This window comes from Cavia porcellus, unplaced genomic scaffold (genome assembly GCF_034190915.1).
Source record: "Cavia porcellus strain 051 isolate PalLab524CR breed Dunkin Hartley unplaced genomic scaffold, mCavPor4.1 scaffold_27, whole genome shotgun sequence".
Classification (NCBI taxonomy): domain Eukaryota; kingdom Metazoa; phylum Chordata; class Mammalia; order Rodentia; family Caviidae; genus Cavia; species Cavia porcellus.
Window position 1 is genome coordinate 39,889,339 of NW_026947510.1, and position 21,902 is coordinate 39,911,240.

At 33.6% G+C, this 21,902-nt stretch overlaps 1 protein-coding gene across 13 annotated transcripts in view; it reads left to right on the plus strand.

Moving 5' to 3' along the window:
• Positions 1–21,902, plus strand: part of Atf7ip (activating transcription factor 7 interacting protein) — a 185,917-nt gene that overhangs the window by 93,146 nt on the left and 70,869 nt on the right. For 9 of the 13 annotated variants that reach the window (XM_063238259.1, XM_013153081.3, XM_063238258.1 and 6 more), the window contains 4 exons: positions 7,557–9,079; positions 10,846–10,929; positions 12,402–12,550; positions 14,253–14,390. In XM_063238259.1, coding sequence (XP_063094329.1) covers positions 7,564–9,079; positions 10,846–10,929; positions 12,402–12,550; positions 14,253–14,390 — 1,887 coding nt within the window. In that variant the 5' untranslated portion in view covers positions 7,557–7,563. Of the gene's footprint in view, positions 1–1,333; positions 1,359–7,556; positions 9,080–10,845; positions 10,930–12,401; positions 12,551–14,252; positions 14,391–21,902 lie in introns of those variants that run through there. The other 4 variants (XM_013153078.3, XM_013153079.3, XM_013153080.3 and 1 more) reach the window with 2 other exon arrangements.

Genomic DNA, 21,902 nt, shown 5'->3' on the forward strand with positions numbered 1-21,902 from the left:
TTTGGGTTGCATGTTGGCACTCAGTTGCTAAAAGGTTCATGATAATTGGCCAACTAGAAATGAAGAATTAGGAACTACAGGATGCTATGGATCCTTAAGTAATAAATATTAGCAGGTGCTTTGAGTAACCAGGAAACAAAGAACATGTGAACATGATGAAAGTCATTGTGGGATTTTAACAGAACTAGTGAAGGTAGGTATTATATTTCATTAAAACTGTAAAAAAAAAATTAGATTTTAAACAAAAATGACAAGTTATATAGTATTTGTGCGTCAGGTCAAATTGGGTGAACCATGGCACTATTGGGTTTGTTAGTCCAGTTCAGTGGCAATAAACAGTGTTGCCATTCGCTGTAGACCACAGATTTTATTTTTAGTAATATTGTAAATTCTCAAGCAAAATTTATCAGGTCAAGATAAAAATGTAGTTCTTAATCAAGAATTGAGCTTCTTAAAGAATCCAGCAGCAGCCAGAGGAATTCCTCCTTGTAAGAGGAATCATCAGTGATGATTAACAGTTGTACTTTTTTTTTTTGTATCTTGGTACCAGGGATCGAACTCACGAACATGCACTTGCAAGGCAGGCAGGCGCTTATGCCGCTGAGCTAAATCCCCATTCCAACAGTCGTATTTTTAAAGAGGTTTGGAATCGTCAGTGATTATTAACATGATTATTTAAGAATAGGTCATTATTAGTCATATCTATTGATTCGTGTTTTGCTAAGCCAGGTAAAGAAAAAAGTTTGAATAAAAATTATTTTCAGTATCCCTCTCAGAAAATTATACTATTTTCAGTGGATGAACATAATTGGAGTGCCTTTGTCAAAAATAGAAGCGTGTACATTCACTTAAATGGTTTAGCTTAATGTTTTCAAAATTTTTGCTTAATTTTATTATACTTTATCAGATATTTAATTTATACTTTATCAGATCACTTTAAATAATAAAGTATTTTGTGTGCATGCATTTTGATAGAATAATCTTGGTAGTACCTAGTTTTTAAGGCTGTTTGGAAAGCCTTTCTTACTTAAAGTAAGAAAAAAAAATCATACCATAAACCTGCCATTCAAACACAGCCCCTTAATTTATAGTACAAATGTTTCAATTTCATTATTCACTTTTATTTTTACACTCTTGGATTCTTGGTAGAGCACTTGCCCTCATCTGCTTCCCTTGTTGCTGGGCAAGGTTTGTGTTGCTAATGTCTGATTGGCTTTTGACAAGTGCGGCTTTGAGCCAATAAGACAGTGAATTTCAGTTCCCTTGCAGGACAGAAGCATTGAAGCAGCTGTTGATTTATTTTTCCTGTGGGGAGGTTATATAAACTAAGAGTATGGCTGCAGCAAGCTCCCTCTTGGGTATGTCTGAAAAATTACAAGGTCTATCTGTAATGAAGGGGGTGGGGAATAATGGGGTTTGCTGGGAAAAAAAAAAAAAACCAACAAAAAAACAGCCGTTTACCAAGCAAATTTAATACACAGTGATTTTGAGAAAAAATTTCTATTTCATTTCATGATACTTTATTAAAAATTTGTAAAATTTTATGTGGATATTTACTTTATAATCCATGCTTCTTTAATTGCTTCAGAAGGAAAGCTCATATCACTTTTTATAACCTGGTATGAAAAGCAGTTAAGAAGAAAAGGATGTAGTTAATTATATTTAAATCACTTAAAATAAGTAAGGATCAGACATTTTAATCTCATTTTATGAATAAACTGAATCAGTTCAGTGCATTAGACAACACAGTATTTTACCAGGCTTTTCATGGAAGTCCTTTGAGTTTAGAAAACTGTTAAGTTTTGGACCTTGAAATGTCTAATAGTGGTAGGTAGGTATGAAAATTATGTTAATTGTGTAATTTTAGGGTTTTTATGGAGAATTTTAGTTTTAAATGTTTTATAAATGTAAGAACTATGAATTTTAAAAAATTACATTTGAATTTGGCAGATTCAAACTTATTGTTCTTAGGTATTATCCATGATCACTCATTCCTCAGGTACGAAATTTATATTTCTAAACACATTCTGATATATCTGTTAAAGCAAGATAAAGTAGCATAAAAGATATAAATTGTATTTATTTGTATTGTACATTTAATGCATATGCTGTGGATTTGGGATTTTATGCAAACTGTGTTCTAGATTGCGTACTTAAGACAAAGAACCACACTGAAGTATTTCAGATACAGTTTTTTAACTGTGTTTCTCAAACCTTCTTGTCCGCCTCCTGTTGCTGGGCAGGAATCAGAATGCTGGCATCTCATTGGCTGAGTTTGTGAGCAGCTCTTGAACAGCCACTTAAATTCTTGAGCTTTTTGAGCAGACAGATTGTAGGCTAAGACAAAACAGCTTCCCTTATTTGTTTCATAGCTATGAGCTTTTTGCTAGAAAGAAGAATGAAAAGAGTGGGTGGAGAAGGATGAAGCAGAGAAGAAAATGTTTTCACTTGAAGTGGCTCGTTGGGCTTTCCTTAGAAATAATTTACCAAAAATTTACAAGTCAGAGACATATTTGCAGGTAACACACCCTTCTCTGGTTATTCAAATACAAAGTCCTGTTGAAAAGATTTAGTTAATGATAGTATTTCCCCAAAGCTCTAGAATCTGAATATATACTATGTTTTTCATGAAAAAAGTACTAGTTCATCACATTTGCAGTTGCTTCTAAAGATGGCATATTTTCTTGCTGAAAATATAAATGCCATTTCTGCGAAAACAAGTTACAACCATGCGAAAGCTTCATGATTCTAGTAGTGCCACCTTAAAAAGTAACATTTTGCAGAAATTTTATAAATGGCATCTGAGATCTAGGTGACAGTGTTTAAAATGATCTGTAGATAGGTCTTATTCTGGTAACATAGCCACGGAGACTTATTTTCAGGTAATTTACCCTTCTTGGATGCATATCTTTCTAAAATGTGCTTTGCTTATGCAAAATAGACTTCTAAATGCAGATTGTTCATTGGTTTACACAAATATGGCTGAACTAGTTTGAACTGGTTGCTTATGCTACTTCCGTATTTCGTCAGTTTTTATACTTAGAACCCATAAAAGATTTAGTAAATGGCTATAGTGTGCTCCCTTGTGGGTATGGATGGTAGTTATTCTGTTGTTACTTTTTTTGCAGTGCTTTTATGATTTCTGAACTTAAATGATTTATTGTCAAAACCAGCTTATCTTGGATATTTATTTTTATTAAATATTATTTTGCAATGGCAGTATTAAACGTGAGATTTACATGTTGGATATTCTAAGATAAAAAATACCTCAAGTGTTAGAGAAATTTATCTAAGACCCATTTATGCCTAAAAACATTATAGTCAATAACATTTATTTAGTGCTTACTACATTTTAAATGCTTAACAATAGTTAATGTTAATTAGTTAAATCTCAGTCTTTGTCATAACCTCTGTGGCAAGTACTGATACTACTTTCTTTTTAAGGGAACTAAAACTAAGAAATTGAAATACTAGATTACTTACTCAGTGTTACGCATTAAAATGCCTGAGAGAACTGGAATTTAAATCTATGAATTTATGTTGTAGAAGGTTTTTTAAAGGAAAAAACTATTTGGAAATATTTAAAAGTTAACTTAATATAAATGTAATTATTTTATATGTCGAGTCAGCAAGGAAAATGACAAGAAAATTTTTATTGCATCTTCTTTGCAGAAACAGTTTGCAGTTAATGTGACTTTGGAATGGGAAAGCAAAAACCTTGAAGTTGAAATTCTAGGCTACAATTAATAATTCCTTAATGTCCATAATAATTTTGCATTATAATTTTATTCAGTTCCATAGTTTAAATAAAAAGAGTAAGAAGATGAAGAAATATGTTATTCACTTAAATTGAGAGACTGTGTGATCACAGTCTAGAAACTAACAAAAGGATAGATTCTTAAGCTTTTTGATCTCTAGCAAATAGGCCAGGCCTGTTGTTTAATGTCTATTAGCGAAAGGCCACCGTAAACATACTTATTGAATAAGTCCCATTTACTATTTATTGCAGGGAGGGAAGAATGCTCATTTTGGGAAACTATAATGTACATTAGTGAGGATGTTAGAACAAAGCCCAATATAGATTTTATTCATTGTATAGATTGGGTTCTTTGGGGAAGAATTTTGGGGAAATAAATCCTCAGTTTGGATTGAGTAACTAGAAACTACATATGTTAATACATTTTATCTATATAGGGAATCATTGGCAAGGAAAAACTGTAATTGATAGAGTAATAGCTGTCTCTCATTTAGGAATGTGGGCGTGTTTGGTATTTTGTGACCTTATCTGAATTGACCACATTGTGACATGGTTGTATGTCCTTTAGTTATGTGGCTTACCTACAAGCATCAGATCAGTTTTTTAAAGACAGGCCTATCAGTGAGCATCGTATCAGAAGCTGTCCCCTGAGCCCAACCATAACAGTTATATCCTGCTATCATTACAATGAGTAATGGTGATAAGAAGTGGATAGCAGTGTAAAAGCAGTATTCTTACCTTTTTTACATCTTAGTTCTTAAAAGACTTGTTTTATTCCACTGTTGACTGACGTGACGTTTTCTTTTTCCAGGAACCACTAGATCTTTGTTTTCTTTTACTTGCTTCATTGCACTGTCCACGAGATAACATAGAAATGGTGCTACAGAACACCTTGTCTTGGCCTGATATTTCACCACGAATGACACCTGTAGTTTTCTGTGTAAATATGCTTATTAGATTTGAGTTTCTGGGCTTAGTTTTTGGAAAATTTAATTATGAGTCAATTTTGAATTTTTCAAATGAATATTCTGTATCTACTGAGAGAATTCTTTCATTCTGTTTAGTGGTCAGTTAAATGTATACACATCACATAAATATATAAACAGCAAATTTACTGGGAGATTGTGAGTGCAAGCAAATCCAGGTTTCACAGTGAATTTGAGGCCAGCCTTGGTGAGAGAGAGAGCCTGTCTCAAAAAATCAAACCAAAGACACCCCTCCCCACCCCTATCATGCTGGGTTATGGCCCACTTGCTACCTTTTATTTTAATTACATCTATTGTGATCAGAGCACATTTTGAGGTACTGGAATTTAGGATTTACTTCCAGGGATGAGTGATTGCACTATTCATCCAGTAATCCAGTACAAGACATTCATTTAGATTAGGCAAACCAAATTCATCATTCAGTTACTGTGGTGGGCATGAAATAAAGTTGCATGACTTGCTCACAATCAATATTGATTGATTTCTGGGTATGAGAGCAACCTTACATTTTTAAAACTGCATTTCAGTTGATTATAATGTGTTAACTTTTACATTTATTTTTTATCGCTGCTGGGGATCGAACTCACGATCGCCTGCTTGCAAGTCAGGTGCTTTATGCCGCTGAGCTAAATCCCCAGCCCCTTAACTTTTAAATAAACCTATTGCTAACTAACAGATGAAAGAAGATACCACAGTGCACTTATTTTAGTAGGATAATGGAGTTATAAAGCATCAGAATGTGAGCTGCAGCTAAAGAAGCTCTTAGAAATTTATAGTTTTATGTTTGTCTATTACAAAAGAGTAATGATTAAAAACTAATGATTAAACTTGAATCTCAAGGAGAAAGATGGTAAATCTAACCCATTCAAGAAAGTGAGAGAAAAAAAAGTTAGGAGAGAAACCAGTTAAACTAGAAAGCAAATATAAAACAAATACCAACCAAGATAAAAGTTCACTTTTTTTTTTTTTTTTTTGAGACAGGATTTTACTCTTAATTCAAGCTAGCCTTAAGCTCACTGTGTAATCTAGGCTGACCTCAAATTCATGGCAGTCTACCTACTTCAGTCTCCTAGAGTGTACCACCACACCTGGAAGAAGTTCATTCTTTGAAAAAATAGAATTATCAAAGTGTCTAACTAAATTTACCAACAGAACACATTATAATATATGTATTTTTTATCCTTTTAATAATTTAGTTTTGTATTTTTGAGACACAGTTTTGCTGTGGAATTCAGGCTAACCTTGAACTGACTGTGTAACACAGGTTGGCCTTGAACTTGTGACGATCCTTCTGCCTCAGACTCCTGAGTGCTGGGATTACAGCAGTGTACTTAGCAGCCATCTCTTATTTTATCCCAAAGCCTCTAACATTAAATTATCTATAATTTACTTTTTAGTTCTGTAGATTAGCCTGTTCTTGACATACAGTATAAATGATACCATTCAGTATGTGATCTTTTATGACTGATTTCTTTCTTCCATCATGTTTTCAAGGTTCACTTACGTTGTATCACATATCAGTACTCTCTTCCTTCTATAGCTGTATAATAGTCCAGTGTATGGACATACCATAGTTTATTAGTCTTTGTTGTTTACTGAATGTTTGGATTGTTTTCAGTTTGGGCTGTTACGAGTATTGTTTTGATGAGCACTTGTGTACGTGTTTTTGCATGGACATACTTTGTTTTATTTTGGGTGGATTTCCAGAAGTGGAACTGCTGAGTCATATACTGAGGAACTGCCTGTTTTCCAAAGCACCTTGTACCATTTTATAGAACACGAGCATACTATGAAAATTCAGTTGCTCTATGTCTTGGGTAGCACTTAATATTCTCTTCAATATATCTGTAATGTTACGTGTGAAGTGTTTTCTCATTGTGGTTTAATTTTCATTTTCCTAATGATATGATATTAAGCATCTCTTCATGTTGCTTTCTCTGTAGAAATGTCTATTCAAGTCCTTTACCCAGTTTTAGACTGGGTTACAGTACTTGGTTTTTAAAAAATTGAGTTGTAACCTTATTTCTATGCACATATATTGTATAAACAGTTTTCATATATATTCTAAATACAAGTCTCTTACCAGATATGTAACATGCAAATATTTTCCCTCATTGTGCGAGTTGTCTTCATTTTCTTTTTTAATTAAAATCAGTTTACTTATTTAGTGTGTGTATGTATATATGTGTTGGTGTATGTATGGGGGATGGTGGTTCCTGGAGCTTGAACCCAGGGCCTTGGATATGGCAAGCAAGCATTCTAGTCCTAAACTACCTTACTAGCCCTTTATTTATTTAGCGAGAGAATTTCCCTAAATTGCCCAGCCTAACCTTCAGCTGACATGTTTGTGGCCAGGCTGGCTTAAAATTTTAATCAACAAGTAATGTTTTCATTTTCTTGAAGATACTCTCTTGTTAAAATTGTGTTGATATACTAGGTATAGTTGTAAATGTAAACTTCAATTGAATGTACCTTGATTCTTTCTTACCTTTATGCTTCTTTTCTAGCCTCTTAATGTTTTATTCTCACACTTTTATTTTTCTGCCTGATTTTCTTATTTATGCTCCATTGAGTCCCCAGGGAATGAAAACTGGTCCTTTTTGGTTTGGAATGTTCATAGTAATTGATTTTCTAATATGAACTATTCCCATTATCATGTTCATATTATGTAAATAATTAAATACACATGGATTATTAAGTTCTTTTATGTCATTTCAGAATTACATGGCAAGTGCTGTTTGCTGCTCTTGTAAGAGCAATTCTGTAATTAAGTGATTTCTGTTTTAATTATTAAACTCTTTCTTTTTTAAAAGATTCGATATGGATAGTGTAGAAGAACCTCAGAAAAAAATCTTTAAGGCTCGAAAAACAATGAGAGTGAGTGATCGGCAACAACTTGAAGCAGTATATAAAGTCAAAGAAGAACTATTGAAAACTGATGTTAAGCTTTTAAATGGTAGCCATGAAAATGGAGATTTGGACCCAACCTCTCCTTTGGAAAATATAGACTACATTAAAGATAAGGAAGAAGTTAATGGCATTGAAGATACTTGTTTTGGTTCTGAAGAGAGTAAAACAGAATTGAAAGAAAAGTCCTGTATTCTGCACGTTAATGTAAAAAACAAGCAAGATGATGATTTAAATGAGCCTTTGTCTCCAAATAAAATAACTCCTGAACCAGCCTCTAAACTAACCCCTGAGCCAGCTTCTGGTGATTTGTCCTCTAGTGAGCTGGCTGCTGGAGATCCAGCCTCTGGTGATTCCACTTCTGGTGATCCCATTACCAGTGCAGCATCCTCTGGTGATCCGGCTTCTGCAGAACTTAGCTCTAGTGATCCTGCCGCTGGTGATTCTGTCTCTGGTGAACTAGTTTCTAGTGAACCTGATTCTGATGAACCAGTTTCTAGTGAAAGAGCCTCTGGTGAACCAGCTTCTGGTAATTGTGCCTCTGATAATCTATCCTCTGGTGATCCAGTTTCTGGTGATCCACCCTCTGTTGATCCTTCTTGTAGTGAATTGGCCTCTAATGAGTTGCCCTCTGGTGAGGTGGCCCCTGATGATCTGGCCTCTGCTGAACTGGCCTCTTGTGATCTGGCCTCTGGTGAACTGGGCTCTAGTGAACTGACTTCTGAATCTGCTTTTGATCCCATCTTTGAACCAAGTTCTGCACCAGTTTGTGAACCAGTTCTTGAAACTGACAGTACAGAACAAAGTTGCAATAAAGATAATTTTCTTGAAAAAAATGAGAATGATGAAACTTCAGGCCAAATTCAGAATAAGGACTCAGTTGATGAGAAAAAGAAAGCTGTTAGTAATATTGATGGTAATGAAGAAACTCCAGAAACAGAAGATACAATGATTTGCTCAGGTCTGTCCTCTGAAAATGAAAAGAAGGAAGAAGATCCTATCACAGAACTTGCTCTTAGAGAAGAGGCTATATCTAGCAGTATGGAAATTGACCAAGGTGAAAAGAATGAAGATGAAAATTCTTCAGACCTTGTGGAAACCATTAGTGAAAATGTACAAAGTGACAAAAATGAGACTGTCTTAGAAAACACTGATTCTATGGAGACAGATGAAATTATTCCTATTTTGGAAAAACTTGCACCTGCTGAGGATGAACTTACCTGCTTTTCTAAAACTTCTCTCCTTCCAATTGATGAGACAAATCCCGATTTGGAAGAGAAAATGGAAATTTCATTTGGTTCACCATCTAAACAAGAAAGTAGTGAAAGTTTGCCTAAAGAAGCCTTTTTGGTCCTTTCTGATGAAGAGGATATTTCATGTGAGAAAGATGAGTCAGAAGTTGTATCACAAAATGAAACATGTTCTTCAGGTTAGTAGGTTATTTAAATTTTAAAGAATTTTTTTATCAGCTTTAATTAACTGTTCAATAAATACCTTTGCATAAAATTTTTTTTAAGTTGAAGAAGTAGAGAGTGTTATGACTATACAGAAAGATATTTTAACTTTATTGATTCTTAACCTCATAATTAGCATTCAGAGTTACAAAATACCTTCTCTGAGTAACATTTTACTAAGTGCTAAGAAAGGAGATAAGTAGAAAATACAGCCTGTGTGCATAAAGAACTTTTTGACTAGGAACAGATAAGAGGGATTTATATAATACTGTGATAGCAATTTAAGTCAATACATAATTGATTGCATATCCCGCAGTTGTTGTTTCTTGTCTTTGTTTGTAGCAAACAAAATTATTTTTCAAATAATCTCTACAATCAAATCTCATTTTTAAAATTTTGGGGGGTTCTGGTAAATGATATTACCATTGTTAGAAACCAGAAACCTTTAACCCTGAGTGTATGTTCCATAAAGACTTTATTCATTTGTTTCTTCTTTACTCTTGAGTCTATCCAGTCTGTTCTTTCATTTCTTGGATGGCCTGCCTCTTTTTCATGAGGTTCCTATTACCTTTAGGTTAATTCTAAGCTCCTTATATGAACATAAATGTGATTTCATCAGTATCTGCCTCTCATCTCATCTCTTACATTATTTTGTATAAGTATATGAAAATGAAAAACCTTTCTTGGTCAAACCAAAGCGTAATTCCTGTGTGATATTTCCTTAGTCCCCTTGAGATTAGCATAGATTACCTTTGTGACATTCTCTCAGATTTAGAATAAGTAAGAGGAAGAGAGAATTACTGTTACGCAACAGCATGTCTGCTGGAAAATCTAGGTTGTTGAAAGTAAAAATAAGGAGGTAGGCTTAGTAGAAAAAGCAGAAAAATTTTTTCCCAGTATATAATACTAGCATTTAGAGGTAAAGGTGTTTTTTTCTTATTAAAAGATAGTTTTGCTCTCTAAAGAACATTTATCAAGCCTATTGAGAGACAGACCAGGCCCTTTTGGCTTTTCTTGGGGGGAGGAGTGTGAGGGATCAAACTCCCTTGTGCTTGGTAGGCAGGCGCTTGTGCCATGAGCTAAAACCCCAGCCCAACACTGTTACCATAATAGGGGTTATTTTTAAATAAAGTGGTTATTGCATTTAGGATAGCCTCTTCACTTCCTTATGCATTATCCTGTAACTATTAAAATAACTTCATTCTACCTTCTACAAAATACTAGTTTCAAATTGACTATTAGTTTGTAGTATTTCAGTAATTGTCACAGCTATTTATGGTAGTTTTAATAATTGAATGTAAGAGAATCTCTGCTTTATAATATTGTATTCACATTTTATTAATCTTATTACTGCAGTTACTAAGTAAGATTGCTTGTTTTAAAAGCCATAATATTAACCAGACATGGTGGCCCATGACTATAATCCTAGCGCTTAGGAGGCTGAGGTAAGAGTGAATTCAAGACAGCTGAAACTACATAGTCTCAAAAACAAAACATAACAAAAAACAAACCTTAATATTATTGTTCCATGTTGAGTTTACTGTGAGTTACAGAACAGTTGAATGTCAACTTGGTCATTCAATTCTGTCAGTTGATGTTGCTATTTTTTCACAAAATTTTGCATTTTGAGACTCTGGTTTTATTAAACGTTAGTTTAGTAACTGATTGCCAAAACTGTAAATTAATGAACTGTTGTGAATTCCAGTAGACGAAAAATTTTCCTTTTCTATTTTTATTCTAGCAGAAGTAGAGAGGAATGAAAAGGACCTCAAACCTGAGCAAGAAGAGCAAGTGACAGATGAAGATGAAAGGCCTTCTGAGAAAAGTATGCATGTACAAACACACTTGAAGTAGCCTGAGAAATAATCCATTGTTTCCAGTTTTAGGGCCACTGAGTATCGATCCATTTCTGTGCGTGAGGTGATTTATAAAAACTTGCAGTTTAAAATCTAATTAACTCATTTCAAAAGATGACTGCCTCAAGTACCCTCGAATGTATTGGAATATAGTTTAATGTTTTTAAAATTTTATTTATATTTTTTGATTGACTTAGGCTCACAATTTAAGGTATCTGTTTTGAGAGAAACTTATAGCTTTGTTTAACTTACAAGACTAGGAATTTTGTCTGGGCTGATATAAATAAGTGATAGTGTATGTTTCACTTAAGAGCTCCACAGAAAGGGAAAGGATAGGCCTGAGTGTTGTTAGGGTGATAGGAAGATCACTGGACAAGCTATCAGGACCCTTGAGTTCTGTAATTCTCCCTGTCATCTTGCTCTGTAAGTATTACTATAGCTAAGTTATTATAAGAGAAGTTACAGATCAAACTGACATTTCAAAAACAGGCACAAAGGTATGGGTATGGTTATATAAGAGAATATGCTTTTCAGGGCTTTGGGGATTTTAGTGCTTGAAGTTTTTTATATATTGAATAAAACCAGAAAAGATTTGCTTATGATCTTATGAAATGTTAATATGATTTGAAATAGCAGTTTTGTAAAGTGAAGATTTCTGAATGTTCACTTTTTACTTTCTGTAATGACATTCGTTACTTTTTATATATTTGGAATTTTTAAAGGTAACTTAAGAATTTTACAGTATTAGTTTTTTTTTTGCAGTATTGTTATTTTGTTAATAAGAATTTTTCCTATATTTACTGAGGAGATATAGTTCAAATTATGTACAGTTGATGGAAGTCTATGTATGAGAATGATTATTGTATTTTGTTGGAGGATTCATTTGCGCTATAAAATTTAGTAATGGGAAAGAATATGAGATGATATGTACCATCCCCTCTCCTTCCTTCCCTTTCCTTCCTCTCTCCTGTTCTTCTTTCCTCTCCCATCCAAATACAGCTCCTCACTTCCTAGGTTCAGTCCCTACTACTACCAAAAGAGAGGAAAAGCCTTTTTATTTGTTTTATTTTGAGACAGAATATTACTACATTGCCCAGGCTGTCTTTGATCTTGGGCTCCTCCTGCCTCAGCCTCCTGAGTAATTGGGCTTGCAGGTGTGTACCACTGCACTTAACTAATTTTCCATTTTAATATGAAAATTTCATGTTCTATATTTATTGTGTGTGTTGTTTAGACATTATAATGGTTTTAGAGTACTGAAAATCATTTCAGATTTAAAGCTAAAAACAGTATACTTGTTTTTCTGAGCCCCCAAACTCCAAAATAATTAATTGAGAATGCTGTTATAATAGATAAAAACAGTATTTTACCCAGTGTGGAGAAGAGGCACAAAAATTTTGAGTAAAAGCACCTGGCTAATCATTGTGGTTTTTATTTTCAGATGAATTTCTTGGAAGAAAGCGTTCTAAATCAGAAGACATGGATAATGTACAGTCTAAACGTCGTCGTCAATATATTGAAGAGGAATATGAGGCAGAATTTCAAGTAAAGATTACAGCCAAAGGAGACATTAACCAGAAGCTTCAAAAGGTGTTGGAAATAATTAAAAGCTATGTTATTAAATAAAAATTACCACTGTCTTTATTCCTCTAGGTTTTTGGCATTATAGTATTCTGTTTTACTGACACCAGGTTTCCCACCAAAAGATAATTTGAAGAAAGTAGCTGAGCTTAAGACATAATGTGATTATCGTTAATAACTTAACTTCACAATTCCTCTAAACTGTTTTTGGCCACATGATTTATTTGGAGAAGGTAACTGATTTTCAAAGTGGAAGGGAGACATAATGATACATCTTGGTTTTGTTGTGTAACAAAATTGAACTGTTGTTTGAACTTTCTCTTTTTTTTCTTCCTATGTTCAACTTCATAGTGAAAAACATCAGGGTTTTGCATGTTGGTACTTTAATCTTCATAAAGTAATTTCATGATACAAGTTTGGTTCTAATTGCTATGTACTTTATGGTTAATATTAAAAATGGTGGGGCAAGGACTTTAAAAGGACTAGCAGTAGGATGCATATGCAAAGATTTTGGAAACCTCTCTTGATGTCTTTTAGGCTAGAGATAGAAATAATGAAAATATGCAGGATTTTATATATTTTGAGACTGTGCACATACATCACTATAGTAAGTGACTTGAAGGGATGCATGTGAAACTTGATTTTGCAAAGTTGTATATGTTTAATGGTGAAATTGTATTATGAAGGTTTTTTTTTTAAAACAGTAGGGACTGAATCCTGGGCCTTTGCACTGAGCTACATTCCCAGATCTTTTAACATATTTTACTTTAAGACAGGATCTGATAAAATTGCTAAATTTTGTAGTATGTGCTGGAACTTAGGATCCTTTTGCCTTAGCCTCCAGAGTGCTGGCGTTTTGGGATACATCAACATACCCATACTATAATCAAGGTTCTTCCGTTAAGATATAGTACAAATACTTATGCTTCCTAGAAATAAGAGTGAAGTGATAAAAGTGTCCTCCATTCCTGTACATTTTCTTTTCTTTTATATATAGAGATAATATTGCTTCTTTAGTCCTATACTTGTATAGATACATGAAAAAATTTTGAAAACTTTTATGTGTATTCTGAATTTTCTTCTTTAGATCATTGTTAACTCAGGTAATGGTTCTTGGATATATGCCAGTATCTCATTTATTGTGAGTCCCATCATGAGATGGAAATTTTGTGTACTTAGAAATGTTTTATGGAGTGTAACATTCTTAGTATATCTTATAAAATATCAGTCTATAACATTAGAAAATTGGAAAACCAGTTCCTTAACCAATTTCCTGTAAGTAGTTTGAATGTGGTAAGACAGTATGGGAAGAAAACAGTAAAATTTGAAATTCTTTTCAAATTTTTACTCTCTGGAAATTTGTAGCATATACTACTCTCGATATATAAAATTTCTGTAGATACCATAGGTTTATGGGTTATATTTATTAAAGTAAGCATGTTTTATTTATTTAATGCATTGCTATCTTAATACTATTGATATTGTCTTTTTTTTTTTTTTTTTTTGTCTTTTTGAGACAGAGTGTCGATATGCAGTTCAGGCTGGCCTTGAGCTCACTTTGTAGCCCAGGCTGGTCTTGAACTTGCAACGATCCTCCTGCCTCAGCCTCCTGAGGCTGGGATTACAGGCGTGAGCCACCACGCCCGACTTAATACTGTCTTTTTACTTGCTGAGTTGCCCTTGTATAACTAAGGAATATGTATTTCTTTAGGTTATGCAGTGGTTGCTGGAAGAAAAATTGTGTGCACTGCAGTGTGCTGTTTTTGATAAGACTTTAGCAGAACTGAAATCTCGTGTGGAAAAGATCGAATGTAACAAGAGGCACAAAACAGTTCTTACTGAACTACAGGTTTGTATGCTGACTTTGATCATATTGCCATGTATCATTTTTATAATTTATTCCTTGGTTTTTCTCAAAGTTAATTATAATGTTCGTTTAAATTCTAAGTATTGAAAGTAAAAAGAATTTTTATATTAGTTTCATAGGACTGCTTAAAAGTAGTACATGAACAGAGTGGTTCATCAACCGAAATGTATTATTATCTCTTAGTTGATGAGGATCAAAGTGTAAGAAAAAGGAGTTTGGAAGATTGATTTTTTTTTTTTTTTTTTGAAAACTGATGGTATGAAGAGGACTCTGTTCCATGCCTCTTGTAGTTTCGGTTGGTTTGCTGACATGTTTGATGTTCTTTGTCTTTTGGAAGTATTCCCTTAATCTCTTAAATTATCTTCGTGGGGATTGTTTCTGTATGTGTGCTTATGTTCAAATTTCCCTCTTTTTAAGGGCACCAATTTTATTAGATGAAGGATCTATCTCACTTGGATTATTTCATTTTAACTAAGTACCTTTGTAATGATGATGAGGTATTAGTTTTTCTGAGTTCCTTTTTTGAACTTTTAAGTGACATAATAGAGATTAGAAACTAACTTAGTACCTTTTTTTTTTTTTTTGACACTGATGAAAGCTTGGTATCTAGCATTCCATAACTAGTGCTAAATAATATTTTAAGGGATTCTTTTTATATTAGTTACTTATTTTCCATGACATTTTAAAGAATGTTACCTTATTAACCCATATTTGTTAATAATTTCTTTTTGTTTTTATTGAACATAGGTATATATTAATATACAGTACCAGGGCTTCTGGCCAGCCAAAATGAACACATATATTCCAAAGCTAAGAAAGTGAAAATTTTAATCAGTTCATTTATTCTAGCATAAGTAAATAAAGCTTCCTATTAGTCTGTTTTAAATATAAGCATAGTTTCAAGAAATTTGAGATGTAAATCCCTTGCAGGACCTATATTTTACAAAGGAGGGAGAAGTGTTCCTTTAAACTTAAATCACTTTTTTCACAACTAAAATCCAAACTGTAGTTAAATCTGAGTAGAACCTACATATAAAATATCTTCCAGGCTAAATGTTATTTTCTCTTTTGTTTACCTTGTTTGATGTGAAACTTTTAGTTAATACTGTTTCTGTAGTGTAATTTTGTAGTAGATCATTTAGGATAACAATCTTGGTTCTCAATTTACACAGGTCTTTCTGTAGTGATATTGTTATGTAATTATTGTTACATTTTAGTAGTACTGCTGAAGATTTTAAATTAAAACTGAATGTGAGTGAACAATAGAACAGAATGATTCCTTGCTTTTCAGTATTCTCCTAGATCCAGCTATGTGTGTGTGCGTGTGCGTGTGCATGTGCGTGTGTGTGTGTGTAAGACAGAGATTCTCTTTGTAGTTCAGGCTCTCCTTGAATTGACTGTGTAACCATGCTGGCCTCAAACTTTCAGTAACCCTGCATTGGCCTCTTGAGTGCTGGGATATAAGCATATGCCACCATGCCCAGCTTATTATCTTGTGTTTTTAAAGCCTGAGTTTTTGATTATTTTTCATTTAAGGTGCAAGTTCACATCTCTTTAACATTTAATGTGTGTTTGTGCTTGGATGATTCTTTGTAGCCTCAGACAGTGATCTCCACAAATTAATAACTCATTTTTCTTGTTACTGACAGCCTTTGAACTTTTGGAAAATTTTAGAAGGAACATCTTCCCATGATTCTTGTTGACAGTTCTTGAGTTGTTGAAAACTAATTCTTGTCATTCATTTTATAGTAGTTGCTAAATTATAACTTATTTTCTGAAACATCTGTCTTTTGATTAACTCTTACTACTGGGCTGAGGTCCACCCGCCTGCTCCTCAAAAGCTAATATTGGAAAGACAAGAGTTGATGGAAAGCAATTAAGTGAGTTTGGTTTGGCTTTTTTAGTTTTATTTATTGATTTTTTAAATTTTGAGATAGAGTGTTGCTAAGTTGCCTACAGTGGGCTTGACTTTGAATTTGAGGTCTTTTTGCGTTAGTCTCTCGGAGTCCTGGAATTATAAACATGCATCACTATGCTATATTGGAAATCAAGGGCTGGCCCTGACAGAGTGGAGGGGCAGTCATCTTCAAAGGTCCATTTTAGAGAGCTCAGGCACAAAGTACTTTTTAGGGAGAGAAAAGAGGAATGGGGACAGTGGGCAGAAGTCTAATGCTAAATTGTACACTCAAGCTCTCCATCACTATTTCTGTAACTTGGAATGTTTTTTTCTGTTTTTCTGCTAGAATATCCTCAACTGTAGTCTCCTGGATTAGTGTCTGGGGTGTGTGTGTGTGTGTGTGTGTGTGGTGTAGGTATAGTTTTTGAATAAACACATTTCCCAACAAGTTAAACATCATTCCATTTTTAATTAAAGGGTCTTACTATGTAATTCAGGCTGGCCTCGAACTACAGCGATTCTTTGAGCTACTTGAGTGCTCGGATTACAGGCATGCACCACCATGCCTGGCAGAAAACTTATTTCACTGAGGTGTGAACATTGGATCAGAACAAGATTAGCGAGTTCTTGGCCCCACATTTTGATGTTATCTGAAGATCATCAGATGTCCTGGGTTCTGTAAATCTAGTGAAAAGTTACTTAACAGTGAGTTAGCAGACTCATGTCTTTTTAGTTCCTTTTCCCCGAAGTAGCTAACTTTGCAGTTAATCATTAAGATACAAAGGCATCTTTCCCCTGAGCAAGGTGACTAAAGACAATTTTAAGCAGTTTGCTTCATTTAAGCAGTTCGCTTCAGTCAGAAATCTCATCTAAAGCCAAGGTAGTGGCCTTCCAAATTAATGAGTTATAAAAGTTAAGAGCAAAAGAAGCTTGAGGGTTTACACAGGTTTTCTCTGAGTTATACTTTCCATTAGATCATCAATACTGAGCTCCGTGTAGTTGCACCATCCTTTTACATGACCACTCTGTAATAATTTTTCAGTTTTTCCAAAATAATAGTATTTTTGAAACACTGCTGTTTGATTAAATGTTACCATGTCCAGTTCAGTGGCTTTTTCTGTTTTCCTAATATTTTGAGTTTTTGTGCAAATAAAATTCAAATAATGAACTTCTAAAGTGTACACAAATAATTGTTGAACATGTTCATAGAAACACATATCCCAATAGCTAAAGTGGAAACAACACTAATGTCCATTAGCAGATTAATAATACATTAACAAAATATAGTATGTGTATAATGTATACATAAACACTCCCCCACACCCTCCCCCCATATAATGGAATACTTAGTCATTCCAAATATAATAGAATTCTTGACCATTCAATATATTCATAATTCATAGTCATCTCCATTTAGTTCCAAAATTGTTTGCTAACACAAAATGGAACTTTGTGCCTATTAAACAGGACCTTCTCATTTCCTTCTATCCTTAGCCCTTGGCAACTAATTATCTTTCTTTGTTTATTGATTTACCTGTTTTATATGAATAGAGTCATACAATGTGGGACCTTTGTGTGTAACCACTTTAACACAACATGATGTTTTTCAGGAGCATCCACATTGTAGTATACATCTGTACTTAATGCCTTTTAATGACTATTCGGTTATTTGGGGAGGGTGTATGTGTGCGTTTATGTAAACATTACACACATATTGCATTTTATTAATGCATTACTCTGTTAATGGACATTTGCATTGTTTCCATTACCTATTGGGAAGAGTGTTCTATGAACATTTTAATTAATTATTTGTGTATGTGTTTTCAAGTCTTTTGAACATATGTTAATATGAAATATGGTTTGTATGTTGATCATTTCTTTAAGTGATAAAGAACTGCCAGGTTGTTTTCCAGATCCATTTTCTCTCTTATTTATTTATTTAGTCTTTGTGAGGCAGGATTTCACTATGTAGTTCAGGCTGGCCTTGAATTCATTTTGTAGCCTGGCCTCAGACACGTGGTGATCTTCCTGTATCAGCCTCCCTAGTGCTGGGATTACAGGTGTACAGCACTACATCCAGCCATTTTACATTTATAATAGCAGCATAAGAGTTACGTTTTTTCACATTTTTCAGTACTTGTCGCAGTAATACCCTGGTTCATGAATGCTTCTGTTCGCAAATAGTTCAATTCACAAACAAAGCATTTGGTAAAATTTTGCTTCCATTCACAAACTTTGTCTCCAGTGATGAACATGATCATGACCATCTTTCTCACACAAGCACAAATGCAGCCATCTTCCCCAAAATCATAAAATCAAATTAAGTTCATAAAATGAGGCACCACTGTGCTTTCTGGATTTTTTTTATTATAATATCATCCTGTTGTGAAATAATACCTCATAGTGGTTTTGTTTTGCATTTCTCTAATGAATATTAATGTGAAACATCTTTGTAGGTGCTTCTTGAATATTAACATCTTTTACAAATACTTGTTTAGAAAAATTACAGTTAAAGTATTGGCTCATTTTAGTTTATTTTTCATTCTTTAATTTTTGCTCTTTTGTTGTTTACGGTTAAGAGATCTTTATAAATTCTACATCTTAAACTTATCAGACGTATGACTTGTATATGTCTTGCATCTGTTCTGTTAGTTGTCTTACCAATTTTTCTTTTGGGGTTTTATTTTTTCCTTTCTGCTTAGGGGGAGAAAAACCTAGGTCCTGTATGTGTTAGGCAGGTACTCTGCCAGTGAGCTATCACTTCTGCTTCTTTTAAAGTGCATTTCACACAGTATAGTTGCTTAGCTATCACTGACATTGTATTGATGGTAAATCACATGGCTGACTTAGCTCCTTGTAACATTATTTGAAATAGTCAATTTGTCTATTAAGTGCGTTGCCTGATTTCCTTTTTATTCTCCTCTCCATGAGTGGGCTTTGCTTTCTTGTTTCTCTTTTGTTAAAGACTGGATATTTTGAAATTTTGGTGTTTTTTGGTTATTGGTACATACTTGCAGTATATGATGCTTACATCCATCTGAGAGAGTGGATATATGTATATAATCTTTTAAAAAAAAACTTTCCCCGTTCTACCCATCTAAATTCCCTTACCCCATTTTCATTTTTGTTATTATTCTTAGCTCATATTTATGACAATGTTTAACATTCATTGAGTTGCTGTATATGGCATTTCTTTTTTTTTTTTTTTTTTGTCTTTTACTTTTTATCGGTACCAGGGATGGAACTCACGACTGCCTGCTTGCAAGGCAGGCACTTATGCCGCTGAGCTAAATCCCCAGCCCCGTATATGGCATTTCTTAATTCTACTTAATTCTTCTTTCCTTCCCCCTTTACTCCTTGCTCTCCTCCACCCCTTCCTATTTGTAAGAAATCTACCTCCATGTTTTCTCTATCTTGTATTAGTCTTTTTGTTTGTACTTTGCCTAACTCAAATGAGAGATACCATACATTTAAGCTTGTGTTTCTAATTTTTCTCAACACTTACATTTTCCAGATGCATCTATTTTCCTACAAATGTGTTAAATTTATCCTTTATAGCCGAGTAGTATTCCATTTTGTATAGGTAGCATTTTTATCCATTTGTCTGTTGATGGGGTTATTAGGATTTAGCTAGTAGACATTGTGTTGTTATAAACATTGGTATGCATGTATTGCTGTAGTATTATGTCTAGCTCTTTTGGGAAGATAATTAGAAAGGAACTAGCTAGGTTATATGGATTTTAAGTTTTAGTTCTTTGAAAAATCTCCATGCTGATTTCTAGGATGGTTGTACTGATTTACATTCCTACCAACAATGTAGAAAATTTCTTTTTCATAACAGTTATGCAAATATTTTTTATTCTTTGAATTTTAGATGATCACTATTTTTTCTGATGTGAGATGGAATCTTTTTTTTTGGTCTTTTTCATTTTTATCGGTACTGGGGATTGAACTCACGACTGCCTGCTTGCAAGGCAGCTGAGCTAAACCCCTAGCCCCCTGATGGAATATTAGTATTGTTTTAATTTTCATTTTTCTAATGACCAGAGATTTGAACATTTTTTTCATATAGTATTTGTTGACCATTTATATGTATTCCTCTTTGAAGCATCTGTTCATTTCACTTGTCAATCTCTTGATTAGGTCTTTTATTGTAGGTGATTAATTTTTTTGAATTCTTTATATAGTCTAGATGTTAGTCCTCCATCTGTGGAATAGCTTGCAAACATCTTTCTCATTCTGTAGGTTGTCTTTTCAGTCTACTAAGAATTTGTTTGCTCTGTGAAAGCTTTTTAATTTGGTATTATCCCATTTGTTGATTCTTGATGCAATTTCTTGAGCAGTTGAAATTCTCTTTAAAAAATCTCATCTTAGCAAGGCATGGTGGTGCACACCTGTAATCCCAACACTCAAGAGGCTGAGGCAGCAGTCTTGCCAGGAGTTCAAGTACAGGTTAGGCTATATAGGGAGTTTAAGGCCAGTCTGAAATACATGATAAGACCCTATCTAACAAAACAACACAAAACAAAAAAATACTTTTACTACACCTGACTTCAAATGTTTTACCTGTTGTGTCTTCCAGCAGATTCAGTGTGTCTATTTTAATGTTTACTTTCTTGATCCATTTTGATTTAGTTTAGTAAATGGTGGGTGAGAGCTTTGGATCTTACTTCAGTCTAATGTAAATAGTGAGTTTTCTCTGTATCATTTTTTTTTAATAGGTTCTTTTCTCCGTTGTATACTTTTGGTATTGTGTTGCCTCCTGATTTGCTGTTGTTGCCCAAGATTGCTTTTGCTGTTCTGAATCTTTTCTGATTTGAGTATGAATTTTAGGATTGTTTTTTCTAAATCTGTGAAGTATGCTGTTGGTATTTTGATTGGGACTGCATTGAATCTGTGTAACAGATTTGAGAATATAGTCATTTGTGGATAATAATACTGGTTCTGCCTAATAAGCAGGGGCCATCTTCACATTTTCTGATGTTCTCTTTAATCTCCTTTTTCATAGTACTGTAATTTTCTTTGTGTGGGTCTTTCACTTTGTTGGTTAATTCTTAGGTGTTTTGTTTTTGTTGATATTACCAGAGATAGTACAATTTTCATAAGTTCTTTCTCATTGAGTTTGTTATTGGTGTACTCAAAATACTACTGATTTATTTTTGTGTGGTTTTTTTTTTTGTGTGTTATTTTTGTATTTTGTTTCTTGTTACATTGATGCAGTTGATTATTCTAAGATTTTGGTGGAGTTCTTTGGGTTATTGATACAGAGTGTCATGTTGTCTTCAAATAATGGTGATATGAGTTCTTTCTTTCCTATATGAATACTTTTTATTTTTTTCTTTTGTTTGAGTGTTCTGTTTCAAGTACTGTGTTGAATACAAGTAGTGACAGTGGGAATCCTAGTCTTATTCTTGATTTTAGAGGGAATGCTTTCAGTTTTTCCCCATTTTATATGACTTTAGCCATGGTTTTGTCATAAATAATTTTTTATCATATTCAAGTATGGTCCTTCTGTACCTATTTTCTTCAAGGTTCTTTTCACGAAGAGATTTGGAATTTTTGTCAAAAGCCTTTTTTGCATTTACTGATACATGATT